Source organism: Chamaea fasciata, unplaced genomic scaffold (assembly GCF_029207755.1).
Source record: "Chamaea fasciata isolate MVZ Bird 193981 ecotype frontalis unplaced genomic scaffold, bChaFas1.0.hap1 SCAF_1, whole genome shotgun sequence".
NCBI classification, from domain to species: Eukaryota; Metazoa; Chordata; class Aves; order Passeriformes; family Sylviidae; genus Chamaea; species Chamaea fasciata.
The window spans coordinates 149,117,193-149,134,619 of NW_027094086.1; the positions used below are offsets into that span (position 1 = coordinate 149,117,193).

The 17,427-nt window shown below is 47.1% G+C and overlaps 1 protein-coding gene across 1 annotated transcript in view; it reads right to left on the reverse strand.

Moving 5' to 3' along the window:
• VILL (villin like) overlaps positions 1–17,427 on the reverse strand; it is a 35,906-nt gene that overhangs the window by 10,138 nt on the left and 8,341 nt on the right. Inside the window, exons 2-11 of the mRNA XM_066201567.1 lie at positions 14,281–14,362; positions 12,700–12,774; positions 10,020–10,216; positions 6,850–6,958; positions 6,413–6,523; positions 4,799–4,998; positions 4,634–4,712; positions 3,187–3,285; positions 1,480–1,633; positions 355–455 (exon numbers count right to left, since the gene is read on the reverse strand). Coding sequence (XP_066057664.1) covers positions 355–455; positions 1,480–1,633; positions 3,187–3,285; positions 4,634–4,712; positions 4,799–4,998; positions 6,413–6,523; positions 6,850–6,958; positions 10,020–10,216; positions 12,700–12,774; positions 14,281–14,349 — 1,194 coding nt within the window. The 5' untranslated portion in view covers positions 14,350–14,362. The remainder of the gene's footprint in view (positions 1–354; positions 456–1,479; positions 1,634–3,186; positions 3,286–4,633; positions 4,713–4,798; positions 4,999–6,412; positions 6,524–6,849; positions 6,959–10,019; positions 10,217–12,699; positions 12,775–14,280; positions 14,363–17,427) is intronic.

The following is a 17,427-nucleotide window of genomic DNA, read 5'->3' on the forward strand; positions in this document are numbered from 1 at the left end:
TGTTATTTTTCCTTACTAAACCTTTTGCTTTACAAAACACCTCTGAAGAGCAGTCTCGCTGAAATTAATTTTAGCCACCTCTCTGCAAAGGCTGGACCCTCAGAGATTGATGCATTTACACGTGGTTCATTACACTCTGACCACGCACTAACCTGTATTACCACACCACTGAAGCTTCAGGTGCTCCCTCAGGTCACTGGTCACCAGAGGGAAGAGATCAGTGCCTGCCCCTCATGAGGAAGCTTTAAACTGCCATGAGGTCCATCCTCAGTCCTCCCCAAGCTGAACAAACCAAGTAATGCCTGGAAACAGGCAGATTACTGCACCCTGTGTCAGTCAGAGGAGCTCCCTCACCTCGATCTCCCCGGAGGCATCGTCAACCATCCTCTGCTCAGCTGCGAGCTCAGGTCTGGCGTGGAGCTGGGTGGTGTCAAACTTCACCTGCTCCACCTTGGCTGTGTGTGCCAGCAGAACAAAAACAAGGACCCAGTGAATGCACAACCACACACAAACCCTTCCATCATCCTCACACAATCATTGTAATCATTCTGTAATCATTTACAGAAAGGAAAACCCAGTCCAGTTTCGCAAGAAGCCCCTCCTGCCCCCAGGAAACCAATGTTGATTTTGGAATATGCAAGAGCTCACACACTTCCGTCTTGACCTGTTACAGGCTGGAATTGGCCACACAGCATGTTCCAGTGATGGCAAGCTGTTAAAAATAGTAGTGGTCTCCTGACTGAAAATTCTTAATTTTTCTCCTAATCGATAAATATTTCCCTCATTTTAAAATGCTGATTTCAGAAATAAAATGCCTACATTTCTCCAGCTCGTGACAAAGAAAGAAAGAAAGTATTTACAGACAGCACGGAGAGACACAGAGATGGAGAGAACTTGCAAGGGAAAGAGATTTGTGGCTCTCAATCTGTTATTGATGGAGATGTTCAGCATCTCTGTCACCTCCCCATCATTCATCAACAAGTTCTCTCTCTTTGGAATTGTTTACTCCTTGGGGTTAATGCATTGTAATATTCCCTTCAGCAGTGTGATAAATACATTTACACCCGCTGTAAATACAGCATCATTCCACTGACGTCAGGAGGGGATTGGATGGATGCCAGTGTAAATGAAAGCAGAAGTCCTTATCAGGCACAGCATTAGCCCTTTATAAAGGGAATTCGGGATTTCTGCAAGTGGGAAATTTTGCATACAATTGTTCAGAGGGGAGCGACTCTCTGCCAACATTTGCATTTAGAGGAAGTGGCAATTTGCTTCACAGAAGAAAATTCACCAGACCTGAATGCCATTCAGCTCATGAATCCTTTCCATCTACTGAAGAAGATGGAAAACAGAAGGCACTAGGAGAGCGTACATTGGATTTTCGAGATCCTGAAGGCAGGAGACAGTTGATGTGAATGATGTTCCCTCAGCTATTGCTTAGCACAGGTAGGAAGACAAGCCCAGGACCAATGTGCTCACCAATTTTGCCTGTAGTGTAGACCTTGCCCAGCCCTTGTGTTTCGTTTTTTTCCGTCCACCTCTGGAAGAGCTGTTTGAACATGGCAGACTCCGCTCCATCATTGATCACCTCAACGTTGGTGGATGAAGGATAACCTTTGGCTTGGATAAAGCCCTGGTGGGGTTCAGAAAGGTCATTAGTGGGATTTTTACTTTTTACAGACATGAGAAGAGGTGTGTGGACCTGAACCAGCTTGAAGAGTGAGTGTCCCCCACTGAACACAGGGCAGGATTCAGTCCAGGATTTGCATTCGGACTGATCAGAAGTAACTGAAGGCTTTTGCTGTAGTATCCATGTTTACTTCTGTCTTTAGGGGACTGAACCCTACTCCTACCCCTTGTCTCCAAACTTTCTGTCCCTCTCTAAGCCAGGAAGACTGTCCTGCCTGTACCCTGGTAGAGAGCATGGGAGTGAAGGCGTGGAGGCAACTCAGCACCCCCAGAGCATGAAGTCTGTTCCGAAGGGACTAAACTCTCACAAGTATTTTTTCATCTTTTAATTTTTTTTCCCTAAAGCCGTATAATTTCTTTGCCATAGTGCCACCACTGAGTTAAAAGACTACTTCAGCAGAGGTGCTTGATACAATACGAGTGGGGAAAAAAATGTTCTGTGTTCTGCCACCATGCCAAAATCCTTGCTCAGTTTTGGGAACTGCTCCTGTGTTTATCTCAGAAGGCTCCAGGATGACCCGAGGTGCAGTGCTGGCAGTGGTCTGGGGAAGGAGCCTGGTTGTGGCTTTCTGAGCATCCAGCTTCTGCTGTAAAAACTGCAGCCACACACTGCCCTCAGGGAAAAGCAGAGCAGATGGTCCTCCCGTCCCTCCCACCTGCCACACTGAAAGAAAGACATATCTTTTGTTCTACATGTGTAGCTCAGGGCCAGAATTTGCAGAGATGATTGCCTACTAAAATGAGCCTGAGTCAAGCTCTTGAAAGGAGCACACAGTGAGGCAAGTTTTAAGGCAAAGTTTTTTAAGCTTTTCTTCTCTGAGACAATAGGTGCAATACTTTTGAAGCTGGGAGTCTCCAGGTAGGACCTTACTGAAGTTGGAACCACTGAAGTTCAGTATGTCCTAGTTAGATCTCATGGAAGATGAAGCCACTTATATTCTTCCCATAAGTAAATGTCTAATTAAAAGCCATGTTCCCTCATAGCCTTCACTTCAACCTGCCAACTTGTAAAAAAATACCAACACCTTACTTGCCCAGGCTCCCTTGAGGCTAATTTTTTCTGAGAGGAAATGCTCTGACAGAAAATAGCACATGGATGTCAGAGCCCCTTTATAACCTTTTAATGCACCTTTTGGCCATGAATTTGTCTAATCCTATCTTGACCCTCCTGATCCTTTCTGACTCCAACATCCCTTGAACCAACAGTTTCCAGAAGTTCACTATTTACTGCGTAGAAAAGTATTTTCTTTTATACTTTATTTTCTTTAACCTTTAGGTTTTTTTCTTAGTTTTAGTGGCAGGTCTTAGTCCTAGCACAATTTGATGACTAACAATTTTGTGTTGATGTCATTGTGCCTCCCCTGGACATTTAACTTCTCTCTCTGTTATTACACAGGCCAGCTCCCCAAGACCTATACTTAATTGTAATTAGTGGTCAGATCTAGATCAGCACATATCAACCACCCATGACATTATTTGCACTCTATTACAACTCACCACAGCTCGAGTGAATGCTGCTTTTTTCTCTTCTGGGCTGGAGGCTTTTCCTCTCCAGACATAAATTTTGAAGCCACCTTGGTCTAAAATGTAGCAGTCCTGAGGTTAAACCAAAAAAACAGGAAACAGAAAAAAAACAGACGTGAAAAGTTCTGTGCAGGAAAAGCTCATCACTTGTAGCTAATCAGGTTGGACCCATCTTGAAGATTTAGAACAGATGTATATCTAGCTCACTTCTCTGCCTTGCAGAGCTTTAACCCTGGTGCAGCCATTATCAGAGGTGACAGAGAATGAATTTCTTGTGGTTTATAAATGGAGTACAACTACCACCAACCCCACAGGGCAGGGGTTCACAGGTGTGGGCAAACCAGGCCCAGGCTGCTGATTTATAACTGTAACTAGATAAAGCATGTGTTTTTCTCAGGCAATGCTCAAAACTGGCTATTAGCACCTCACAGGAGGTGTTCTCAAACCAAAACCACCACCAGCTCTAAAGGGGGCCAGGAGAAGTGTATGCTGAAATATCAACCCCAGCCGGCTGCTGCCTGCATTTATGCCCAAATCTGCTACTAAAGGGGCAGGACAGGTCTAAGCTAGACATCTTCGGCTTGAATATTTTGTCCTCATTGAGATCCCTGATCTGGAGCCCAAAGTGTTGCGTTGCTGTGAACGCAGCAGGATCCCAAACCCAAAGGGGATGAGGTGTGTGCTGAGCCCATCCCCACTGCTGAGAGCTGGTGCTCCAAACACACTGTGGGACCAAAGGCTGCTCCTTTTACAAACTGAACTATGAAAGAAGAAAAAAGGCTTTATGTGTGTGCAAAGGGAGCCTGAGATTTTAACAAGGCTGACATCAGGATGAAAAGGGGAGTGGGAGCCTTGCGGCACAGCGCTGCGTTGGAAGAGGCTGGTCTGCACTGCAGAGAATTAAGGATGAGCAATTCTCTGCCAAATTTTAGTCAGAGGAAAAACCTCTGTTTTCTGAAAAACTCTGCGCAGAGGGTCTGACAGGAAATCTCCTTCCAGGGTGGGTCACTGAGACCAGCCACTTGCTACGGCAGGAAAACAAACCTCCGTGAGCAGAGTATTTATTTGCTCTGGAGTCAGCAGAGGGAAGGCTATCCCTGAACATCAGGTATTCAGAAGCCTTCATTCCATCTGGAATTTATTCCTGGTATGCAGCTCTCCCTCACTGTGATTGCCAAGCTAATATAATCCTTGGCTGGGAGCATCAATTTGCCATCTCTTCTTGGAACAGCTTCAACACACCACCTACCTCCGGCTGCTGAGATTGTAGCAGGGCTTAGCTGTCCTAACCTAACAGCAGGGCTAAGCTCTCCTAGTGATGGAAGGCCTGATAATTTTCAGGAAACAGGTGCTCAGCTGAAAACAAAGTGAGCCACAGCCTCCTTTTCTCACTGGAAAGGCCACTCTGGCTTTGTCTCACCTCGTGCTGGAGCAGATCCTGCGTCAGGGGCCGGGTGGCGATCTCCTGCACCACCAGGTCATTGTCCTTCTCATAGACACTGCAAGACAGAGGCACAGAGCTGAGCCAGACCCCAGAGAGAACTCTGCGGGAAGGGATGGGGTTTGGAGCACAGCCAGGACTCACTGGTAGAGCCGGACGTTCGCTTTCTGCAGCTCGTCCGCCTTGGTGTCGGGGGTGGCGTCGCGGAGCTCACCACGCCGCTCGCCCAGCACCATCCTCATGATCTGCATCAGGTCCGGGGAGTCCCTCTCGTTGTCAATGATGCCAATCTGAGCACGGCCGCCCCTCTCGCTGTCCCTGATGCTCCGAGCCAGGGCAAGACCCTGCACAAGGACCCGCAGGGGTCAGTCTTGACACGCACCACAAACCCAGCGAGCCCCAGACCCCCAGCAATGACTGAGAACAGCCCAAAACAGGTTACCACAGCTCTCTGAAGCTCCTATAGTGCCCTCCAAATTTAGCTATTAAAGGAGCAGATATGTCTGTAAAATGCCTGATTATTAACTAACTCAAAGGAAAATATTGCTAATTGTAGTTGCTGCTGACGCTGCTCCTGCAGGGCACAGGCGTGTGGGAGCCACAATAGGCACTGCCTGTGTGTGACTGAGCACCAGCAGGTCCAGTGATCTCCTGGGATGGTCTGGAAGAGATGTGAACACATGCTGAGGCCAACGAGGCAGGATGCTGCAGAGCTGCAGGACCCCAGCCACCCCGCGGTGACGTTTTACATTTAAATGTTTCAAGTGTTCAAAAAAACATGGATGTCTTCTGTGAGAAAAGCAGCGTGAAGCGTTAAGCAGCTAATTAGGCTGAAATCTTCGTCTTCAACTGAATTTTTTTTTTTTGTTCCCATGACTCCTTCTGCAACAGCTTTGAAAGACTCCTCTTTTTATTAGACATAGAGATTGACCTGCTTGAGGCCTGAGATGAGCCCAGCAGCCATGAATCTGCTCCCCCTGAGGATTGCTTTGTATCTTCTTCAGCATCCACAGATCTCCGCTGCAGCCCAAAAATGGCATTCCCTGTGGAGATTCCCCCTCTCCCAGTTCATCAGGGGACACCACACACAGAGTAGACCCACCTGCCTTTTAATATTATAATGACCACAAGCTTGGCCACCAGCTTTGCTGATGACCCACTGGTGTATTTTGCTTTATTATGTCTCTGTATCTTGGCTCCTGTATCAGTAAAATAAGGATAACAATCCCTTTGCAAAGTGCCTTAAGCGCTATGGATCTGACCTATCAGCACCTGGGTTGTGTATTCCTGCCTGTCTCATACTGACCAAGCCAGAATTCCCTGAAGATGCTGTAAACAAAACAAAACAAAACAAAACAAAAAAAGAAAATTAATCTACCCTGGGGTGGTTACTGCAGCTAAACCTACTGGAGCTGCTGACTTTCTAACCCTATGCCATGCAAACAACAGGGCACAGAGGGATGGAGATGAGCTCCAGAGGCAGCTGGATGACTTTCTGGGGCTGGAACTAATGATGTGCCCTTGGCTGCCCTGTGAAATGCAACCTGAGGCCAGTTCTGAACTGGAGCAAAGCAATTTCATGGGCCTCTAAAACCAGCAGATGGGCAAGTAGAAAATTTGTCGCTATTTACATCATCACCATGTTGTTGCTCTTAAGATTTTGACTGTGAAAACACTGTGAGTTTTTTCTTCTTCTTTTTCTCCCCCTAGGCATCAAAAAATGCCACCTTAAACCACGTGGCTTTCACCTGTACTCACCCTGGATTTCTCAGCAATGCTGCAGCTGGGTCCATTCCACTGGATCAGCACTTTACCAAGGTCCAGCAAGAAAACATCTCCCTTATTGAAACTGTCCCAGGAGAGTGCTACCTGTCACAGGGAAATGAGAGAGTTTGGCAAAGTGGGGAGGACAAGGAGAACTGCAGGTGACAAGTCACAGCCAAGGAAAACCGGTGCCTGGGGATGTAAGAATGGGTTTGCAGTGACTGCTCATTCTGCTGGCACTCAGCTCTTCACTGAGCACAGTGGCTTCTCTCCTGCTAACACCAAACCCCCAAGTAAGGACTTGAAACTGCCCTGAAATGGAAGTTCTTGAGCAGAAATGAGATACCCACCAGGCAAATCTGCTCAAAAATGAGTGAGGGAGGAGAGGGAAGGAGAAATGAGCCATAAGAAGAGCAAGGTCTTCTTCTTACCTCTGTGGCTGACACATGCTTCTTGCCCTTGACGTGAAGAAGACGCTTGATGTTGTACATGTTGGTCTCCACATGCTTAAATCCTGAAGCCACTCCTCCCTTCTTGTAGCTGTTGGGCAGCAGAGAATAAAGAGTTAGAGCTGGTTAGAAAACCTTGCCCTCTATCCTCTCAGAACATCCCAAGCATCTGGCGGTAACTAAAATATCTAGAGGCAAAATAACCTCAAAGTCCTAAAATTGCAGTGGTAAATGCTGGGCTGCTTCACTGCTGTTCGTGGTCCTTATCATGGTGTCAGTCTGCCTCTTATGGGTGTTGTGTTGCTGCTGTGCACACAATTACAGAATCATAAAATCATTTAGGTTGGACAAGACTTTCAAGACCATTGATTTTAAGCATTAAACATTCTGGGAGAAGATGAACAGGCAGGTCAGAGATGGCAATGGAATCGTAACACAACCAAACTGAAAATTCCATTGACCATGGCAGTGGCATCCCAAAACTGAAATAGTTCATAAGCATTCAATTAAAATATGAAACCGGCTTGGCAGAAAACGAACTTCTTGCTGAAACTTTGTTTTCTTCAAAATAGTTACTCTATTAAAAGCAGCTTAGACAGGAAACCGTAGCCAGAAGCAGAACAAAGCTGTAAACAAGTACAGGACACCGTTTTTCTCTCAGATTTTACCTCCCAATTTTTTTCTTCCATCCTTGAACACGCACTTTGCAGTAGCCACTCTCAGCACTGTTATCACCTCATGCCACAATGCCATCCCCTCTCTCGTGGCAACTTTGCACAACCGTGAGAGGGCTCAACCCCCCACAGGAAGCCCCACAGCCCTTTTAATATTTTTGGTAAGTCTAATCCACTCTTACATAGCCTAGACCATTTTAGAAAACAGATCTATTGTTCACACTACAGTAATAATTGACACAATGCAACTGCCATTTAGGGGGAAAAAAGAGACAATTGTTGATTGTAGTTTTTGCCATGTGGGTAATAGATGTATTTTATCATAGCTGGAAAAGTACTGGCTAATGTGGTCAGAAATGTGACTCACGGCACTTTAGACCTGTTTGGCACAGCTTAAGATAGGATGCTCTGGTGATTAGTCCACCTGCCAAGAAGTGGAAAGAGGTTGCTTTAATTTCTCATTCTGCCTCAGACTTCCTCACTGACCACGGGGATGTGGTTTAGACCCAGATGAATTCTAACTCATGCTGATTTCAGAGGCAGATAGGTTTCCAAACAGACTGGTTTTGTGGGTCTGATTTTCTGTCCTTCGTTGTCCCTTACTCATCTTTAAGATGAGGCTAAAAGCACTTTTCTGTCTCAGAAAAGTTCTGAGGAGATTCATGAGAGGTTGTTGAGCTGCACAAGACAGAGATATTCAGCCAGGCTGGGACGGAAGATACTGACCCAGGATGGGTTTACATCAGCATTTCCTTCAGCAGTTTGAAACCAAAGCACTCAGGCTGTTCATTGCCAGTGAAGATCTTCCTTGGAGGACAGTGACTGGAGTCCTTCCAAAAACCCCAGAGTGAGCAAAGACCCCGGGATTGGATTCAATATATCAACATATCATGTATTCAACAGTATCTTTTAGATGACAAAAGTTCAGCCACTCTTTCCTTCCTCAACAGGAATATTACACCCAGTATGAGCCAAATCAGCACTTCACTTTAGGGTGGATATTAGTCTGAAGTGCTCTGAATGGGCACTTGAAAGTCTGTGGAGGAGAGGAATGAAGACCCTGAGGTGAACAAAAGGGAGGTTAAGATTCAATTACTGCAAGGATCTGGGCAAATGACCAGTGGAACAGAATGCAACGGCTCCAGACTGGATGTTACAAACAATTCCCTCAAAATGGGAATTCTTTGCTCTGAATTTTAACCAGCGTCACTGCTGACCCGTATTGTAGTAACGCACCCCCCAACCTAGCAGGTGTTCCCATATTAGGAAAGGATTTGGGTTTAATTCTTTGTTTCACTTATAAGGCAAAGAACCAGAAACTTTGATGCTCTTCTTACCATAGTTGGCTCGGTTCCAACTCAAAGGCACTTGTTGGAGGGTTTGAGTTGTACCTCAAGAACTGTAGTTATTTCTATACGGCAGCATGCCAAAAATCCCACCTTGATCATCACACACTTAAAAGGCAAACAGGGAGACTCTCAGGACTATTTCGGGGTGTGACAGCAGGTGTTGGGATCCTCCCTGCACTCTGCATGGCTTTTACTCTGTTGTTTTGTATAGTTTACTTTCTTCTTAATTAAAACCTTTTACTTTTCCAAACACCTCTGATCACGCCATCTTGCTATTTTTATAAGCCATTTCCGAGAGGATGCGGGCAACCCTCGGGTGTGATGCACCTTTGTGGGGCTAATAACATTCTGGCCCCACACAGAAATGCATCACCATATTTTTCACATTTTTGAGATATGGATGTCTCGGACGTAGAGAAGCAGAGGGAACCTGAGGGGCCACAACCCACCTCAGTGCAGCTGTCCTGGGGAGACTTTATGATGCTTATACCCCCAGTTGTCTGTTCTGTTTATGTTGGATATTGTGTTCTGTACCTTTCAGACTGGTTCTGAGAGTGAAGGGGGTGGAAGAAGCAGCATGGGGTTTGTTTTCAGAGACTGCACTCCCTACTCTACACTCCGGTCCTGGACTGTGCTGTCTGCAGCACAGACAGGATGCAGGACAGAGATCTCCTGTGCTTTTAGCTAGTTTTAGCTAGCTGAGGGAGAGAAGCACCCTGGACTGTTTTTTTTCTCTTTTTCTTGGAACTGTTTAAACTTGCTCTGGACTGAAAACCCAGAAGAGCACTGGGAGCTGACATCTGCAGCTCACTGGGGCCCAGGATGGCATTTTCCAGTGTTGAAGGGACAGGGACTGATAAGAGACTGAAGGAGCTGACGTTATAAGTTTGCCACCTCACCTCAGAGCGACAAGAAGTTTTATTGTTTCATATCATTCCTTTTTTTTTGTGCTTGTGGGCACTTTGTTTGTTAAATAGCTTTTCCCACTTTTCTCTAAGGAGATTTTTTTCCTGGACCGATTGGTGGGAGGCACCACTTGGGTGTGCTTCCCAGAGGGACCCCCCATTCGGATGTTTCCTCCCAAATCTGCCCTAAACCAGGACAGTGCAGGTCACCTGGAGCTACTCACATGATGCCATTACGGAAGTAGCTCTGGAAGGTCTCGGACTCGTGTCCCTGCACCTCGCGGTGCTGCACGGGGCTGCCCCCCAGCGCCGTGTCCAGCTGGGTGACGTACATGGCCGCAGCACCCTGCTCGTCCTGGGAGGAATCCCTGCCAATCCAGTAGTGCAGATCCACGGAGGAGCCACGGGACGTCCTCTTGGTCTGGAAGAGGTGGGAAGGATAAGCCCGGGTGAAGGCACGGTGTTGGAAGTCTGGAAACTTGGATTTTGGGATTTTATAGTATATAATATACTATATACTTTATACTATATACTATAGTATATAGTAATACATCTGAGTTAAGATGGAGGATTTGGGGTGTTGTCTAAGTCCTCCTTCACCTGCTTCTTCCTTCTTCTTCATGGATTTGGGTGGTTTTCTGTAATTGGGTGAAGAAGGTCTGCATTGCGGGCCTTGGGTGGTCACTATTGGGTCAAAAGTATAAACAATGTAGGTGTCACCTCCTTATTGGGTAATTATCCCTTAAATAACCTTAGGGAGAGTTAGAAGCTCTCTATTTCACCTCGTTTCTCTACCTAGGTAGTTAGAGCTCATGGCTTGTGGGTCTGTAAATAGGTAAGAAATAATAAACATCCAAGCCTGAACACGAAACCTACATTTTCTGTGCACTAATCCTGACCTTGGAAAGGAAGAAAAGAAGCAAGAACCTTGACAGCACAGTCCATTTTTGTGTAGGAAAACCAAGTGACCTTTCTGAGTTCTGCCTTTCTCCTGGGCAAGGGGAGAGAGGACAGAGCCTCAGGTGCTCCCTGGGAGCTCAGCCCAGAGCTCTCCTTATTCAGCAGAGCAATTTATGGATTTTATAAACTGAACTGAAGGATGTTTCTGTCTGATATTCTTTTCTAACTCCTATAATCAAGGAAAACTGAGCACCCGTGCAATTAATGTGTTGAGCTTATCCTACTATTGTATATTTTGATATTAAGACTTTAAGCAGATTCTTCCCATAGATCACCTTTTGAAATGCAATGCACACTGCTATTTATTTGCCTGGAGATGCTACCCTTTCTTTCCTGTTGTAGTTCTCATAGCACATGACAGAGCAGCACAAACTATCTCAGAATTCCTGCTGACTTGCAAAACAGACATAACTCCAAATGAAGCTGAGCCAGTGCGTGCATGCTGGGATTCCTCTTATTACGGGAAACTCCAGCAGCCTAGAAAAAGGAGGCAAGCAGGCTGACAAGAAGGTGTGCTCAGTGTTATTTGAATTGTGCCAGTTATTTTTCAGCACCCACTGTGTTAAATCCCACCATGGGCACCTGGGAAAGGTAATGAAAGCTCATTTTATAAGCTGGATTTGACACTAAGTTCTGTTTATTTGCTTTGTGCAGTAATACCACAGCGAAACACAGCAGAAGGAGCTGAATAAAATGCAGCTCTGTTCCTCAGGCACAGGTAATTAATTTGTGGAAAAATCGCTCAATTTAATACATTGCTACTGAAGATGATCAAAGCCCCATTGTCCCACGGACAATCTTTATTTGGAGAGGCTCCAGTAAAGAAGCAGAATGCAAAGATGAGTGTTTCTACCCTCCTGTCTTCCAGGAGAAAGGAGAACAGTGGGCTGATGAAGGGCTCCTCTGCCTGGGGAAGTTGTTGCAACAGAATCTGAGCCTGTGAGCACCAAAATCCACATTTACACTGTCAGCTCCCTGCAAGGACTCCAGTGTTCTGCTCTGGGTGTGGGTTTGTGGGCCTGTAGCTCAGGCTTTCAGCACTCAGGAGGTACCCTAAAGGCACGTGTGGGGGGCAATTGAGCAGGAGACACATCCTGTGCTGCAGTCCCAGCCTGCTTTCCCATCCTGGCATTTGGTGGATGTGCAGTTGGTTACAGAGGGGCACTGGGGGCAGTGCTGCCTCTCCACTACAGAGATGTTTGCAGGAGGCAGGCCCAAACCCAGGAAATGAAAAATGCTGCTGGTTTCCACCACATGGATGGGTTTTGGTACAATGGGACCTGCCTGGGTTGCTCTATGCAGGTGAAGGGATTTGGAAGGGATTTTAGGAGGTCAGTGTAACAAATCATCCTCCAGCCAAAATCTGAGACCACGAGGCAGTTTGCAGAGAGCAGAGCTGGTTCTCAGCAGTCCTTCACAGCCAGCCCAGGTTCAGCTGGTTGCAGGTAGGTCTGGACCAAATTTGGGTGGGGCTGAAGTGTCCTTACGGGGACATGAGACGGGCTGCAGAGCCTCTGCTGCTTACGTGACACACGACATGGAACAGCTTCATGTCCCACATCACCCGCTAAAAATGAGACCCTCCAGCTGGCCACATCCCCCAAGGACTCCCATAAATCATTTAAATGTGGGCTTTGATTGAGTTTTCCAGGAATGTACTGGTCATCTTGCCATGCCTGGGCATGACTCAGTTGATTGGAAGATAAACACTTTTAATGAATTACTAAGTTAATGACTCCTCTGAAGTTCTGATTTACTAAACAGACAGTGTTGTCACAACAGCCACGTGAAATTCAGATCCACGATTAGATGGTGAGCACACATGCACAGCCACTTCAACAGTGCTTTTCCCACAGGACAGGGTACCTAGGAACCAAGGCAGATCTAAACAAAAAGGGTAGAACCAGTTGCCGAACAGAGACCGGTGTTTGCCGTCTTACTTACGTGCAAAATGATGTAACAGTCTCCTTCAAAAAAAGTCCCATAAGCTTTTTCAGGTACAGGAACCATCTTCATGTTCTGTAAGGAAATCAGAGCTGGGGTCATTGCTAAAAGTGGAGAGCCAGAAGTTGGCGCGTATAAACAGGACAGGCTGGGGTGCACAAAACACTGAGGTGACAATCAGGGTTTGGAGAAGGAAGAATCAGGGCTGAGTTTGTGAGCCGGGAAAAGCCACTTCTGGAGGGAATATTTAAAATACTAAGGTGGGAGAAGAGGAAAAGGATGATTTTGCTTGGACAGGCTGACAGGTATGTTTTACTCTCCTCACTTTTCTGCAGTCCTGTGGATTTAGACCTGGGGGTCAAGCTGAAGTGTTACAGAGCTTGCAATTGTAGGGAATTTCCCAGGGGAGTGAGCACATCTCATTCTAGGTTTAGTTTTGGGCACAGTTTTTACTCACTGCCCGTGAGTTCAAAGATAACTTTCAGCACTTTGTTAGGACAACCACTCAGCCAGCGGGTCAGGGCAACCAGCAGCACTGAGAAAAGACAGAATTGAGGACACTGATGGTCCCTCACCCCTCCAGACCCTAATTGCAGACTTCCTCTGGCACAAGTGCATAATTAACCAGCCACGCCCGCCCAGCAGAGATGCCTGGCTGTGCCACCCACCAGTCCACACGCAGCTCCTGGGCTGGAGCTGGCTCTGAGGTTCCCTGAAATTAGAGACACACATTCTTCTGCTGGCCTGACTTGTCACCCAGCATACCAGCTTGACCCCTGTGAACCCACACAGCTCTAATTACAGCTCCTCTAGAAAGCAGCTCAGTGCAGTGCTTTGGAGAGAAATGGAAAGGTGAAGACCCTGTGATATTTGGAACATGGTTGTGACCTGCTGAATTTCACTTGGAGAGGTTGGAGCCTCTTCCCACTGCTCCTCTGAGTGGATTCTGCACCTCAGTGAAAACCCACTCTCATTGCAGGGGAATGCTCTTGGTGAACTGGGCCAGAAAAAGGCAGAATTGAGCACAGCTTGGCTCCAATCCAAAATCAGATACCAGCAGCAGCAAAAAGGCAACCTCACAGACTGCAGGATCTCTCCTTGCAGTGAGACGGAGTAGGAAAGGCAAGGAAGAAGTACAGATGGACTCCATGGAATGCCTTTGCTGCAAAAATAGGTGTCTTCCACAGGCAGCTGCTGGTGTGGACTAAGGCTACCTATGGATAACCCAGCTTGGTGAAACAGGGAATTTCTGGTGTGTTAAAGCAGCCTTGCACTGATCCCAAAAAGGGGTGAGAAAAGCTTCCAGTGCTGGAGGAATGCTTTCAGTCCCACCACATTCCTGTTTCCTTAGTAAATATTATCATCTCCTTTTTACAGAGCAGGAAACCAAAACAATAACATGTTGAACATTTCATGGGGAAATACTGAGTCTGTTTCCCAGTGTATCTTATCTTTAGGACCCTCTTTTCCCACACAGATTACTGCCAAGAATTCATCTTCCTTGAAACATAAACACACAGAGGTGCAGAGGACATGTGACATGATTGTGACAGAGGACATGTGCCATCACTCTTGTCCTACCTCTATGCCCCATATCTGCAGTCCCAGCTTTCTCTCGATGGTTGGGAGATTTGTGTCACCGTCTGCCATCCTGCAGTCTGAGCTGGAAGGCAAAGGAAGAAGAAAACCCAAAATAATTATATAATTAGATGCAACAGTGAGTGTGTTGGTCAGCTGGGTTCCTCTTACCATCAGAGCAGGTTTAATACAGAAAATCCACACTGGGAAGCGTCTCTGTCTCTTCGTTATTGACAGTTAGGCTGTCCATGCTCATGGAAAGCAAAGCGTAGGATCACAGCCCAGCAGACACTGGACAGGACACTGCTGTTTGGGTGGGGGATTATTTTCACTGGATTTGAACAGGTGGAAAGGATCCATTGGGCTGTTGGACCTGACATCAGGACTGGTTTGTTCCCACCGTGGTACGAGGGGTGGAGGAGACAGGAGTGGACCTCCAGGAATCCTGTGTCCTCCTGGGCCAGGCACTGGAGGTCAGGGCAGGTCAGGTCTCCTGGCCTTGGGGCACTGGGAGCCCAAGGAATGAAGCCTTTTTGCTTCAGGCCAATATCCAGGTCTAAACTGAGACTAAACCAAGACAGGTATCTCAGGGCAGGGCTCCCAGCTCCACGCAGGCACAGCAGAGGACACAGACTGATCCAATCAATAACCACAATGTCAATTTTACACAAATCCCAGCAACTCCCTAAGCCCTCCTACCTGCACGGGGAAGAAGCAGGTTTCAGGTTGCCCACACAAAGGTGTCTGAGAATATTTGAGATGTTTTTTGTGTCTTCAGCTGCCCCTCTGATGGGTGGAGGTTTCCCATCCATCCTCTATCATATCTACCAGTTGTGGGGGGAAAAATAAAAGGACGATCCTTAGCTATGTTCCCTGTTCCTACTGCTGAGGTTTTTGCTCAAGAAACAACTTCTGAACCCAGCTTGTTTACAGGGCAGCTTCCTGAAGCAAGTGAACTCCCAAAGCAATGCACATAAAAACGTGGAGTTACATCCTATCGGAGCTGGCTCAGCCACGGGACAGGCTGTGTTTGTGCAGGGGGCACAGCCCACATCAGCCCTTTCCCTACGAGCCAGTCCTGCTCACAAACCCAGGCCCAGCCTCCAGAGAAAACACAGCTCACTGTTCTTCTGCAGGAAGGGAAGAGCAGAGACGTGATCCCTGCCAGAGGGTGTTTGTTGCTCGTGTTACGGCTGCTGCATGTGACACAGTGAGGTCAGAACAAGCACTGGTCACCCTGAAGAGTTTGCCCTCTAAGTAAGAGCACAAAAAATGCTGCCACAGGCAGGAACATTGGTCCATCCAGGCCTCCCACAGCTGCCAGACCCTGGCTCCTTGCTCAGGCAGTAGGGAGATGCAGGTGTTTCCTGGGGTGTTTTGGGCCCAGCCCCAGCACCTCGCCGTTACCTGAGCAGGCACAGTCTGGCAGTGCTCAGCAGCAGGGGTCAGAAGTGCTCATTCCTTCCTGAACACAGAAGGACGGCTGGAGACTGAGTCCATGTGGCCTCAAGAACACATTCAGCGACCTTCAGCTCCCTCTCATGTCCCCCAGAGAGCTTCCAGGCAGGAAGACAAACAGCAAGGACAAAAAAAGACATTTTTCACTTCAATTTCCAGAAAGGTGACTGACACCCACGCAGATTAAAAGCCAGATCCAGGAAGATATTTCAGTGTCCACAGAGGAGACAGCCAGTGCTCCAAAAGGTGTCCTGACTCACCTACAGCCCTGCAGTACAGGGCTATCAGGAACTAAATACAAAAACGTGGTCTTAGTTCAGCTCTTTAGCCAAAAGACCTCTCCTTTATTTTAATATCACACTCAAAAGGTCCCTGTCAAAGAAAAACCCAAATAAAGCCTCCTTCCCTCAGCCATCTTTTAAATTTATTTAGGGGTTTTTCCTTCCAGCATCAAAACAGGAAGAACCTGAAAACAAAGCCAGTAAAGACATTTATATTTGAGGGCAGTGGAGTTTTTTTAGCTCCACTGACACTTCTCCCTGCTGTGGAAGGCAGCAGGCATCTTGCTGTCCTGCTAACAGCTCAGGAAACCAGCAGCTGGCCAGCTGTGGGACACATCTGGATCCCTGCTTCCCCCAGCATCCCAACCTCTCCCAGAAAAATTAACCCAAAAGATGCTGAGATTCCTCTGACCACAGGCAGTTGTGCTGGACAGAACCCTCTGAGAGCCAGCAGCGCTCACAGATTCCCAATCAAACATACTTGGCTAAAAATGAGGCTCTTGGATCTCCTCTCCTGGGGATCCTTTCTCCATCTGAAACCTCACAATCAGTGCTGACCCCCCACTTCTCTGAGAAATGGTGTCCCTCCTTTCCTCCTCAGTGCTTTAGCTGGGGGATTGTGAATCACAGACAAGGCTGTCTGCTTCTTCGGACTTCCCAGCTTCTTTTGGTTGGTGGCCAAGTTGGAAATAATAGGAATATGACAGATACAAGCAGACAGCTCTTTTCATTAATGATTTAAAGGGGGGTTTTAATCAGATGATCCCATAATTCAACTCCTGTCCAGACATGAAATCTGGTATTTATGGAGTGAAATCTTCCCATCTGTGCTGAAATAATGAAGGGCAGAAACTTTTAGAATTTAAAAAGAAGAAGAAAAAAAGGGATATTAAGTCTTGGAGGGTTCACTGTGGGGTTTCAACAGCAGTGTCTGGGGCAGCCCTTAACTCAGTCAAACCAGTTTTGCTCAGCATTAGGTGAAATGCAAATTGGCAAGCTTCGTGAGTCAACTGCCTCTGGTGCAGGAATTCACCAGGGAAATCACTGGTTATGGGGGTGGGTTTGCTTCCCTGGCCAGACACAATTTACCTGTGAAGGGAGGAGAGAAGCAGCCGTAGCTCATCTCTCTGCCCCCACATTAATAACATGCAACTGCTCAATTTCCACCTCCAGGGCCAGCCTATCCTATTGCCACCACTTCCAGGAAAATCTTCCTCTCTCCACGGGAAGAGGAGAAAAGCTCACCCCACGAATGTGGGCTGAGAGGTGATCACTGCATAGCAAAGGCAGCTTCTGGCTTGGAGCTGCTCTGCTGGGTCATCACCACTTCGTTAAGGTGCGTTAAATTAAATGGCAAAGATCACATGCTAGTCTTGGCTGAGGGCAGAGAACCTGGAAACCGAACGTCGGT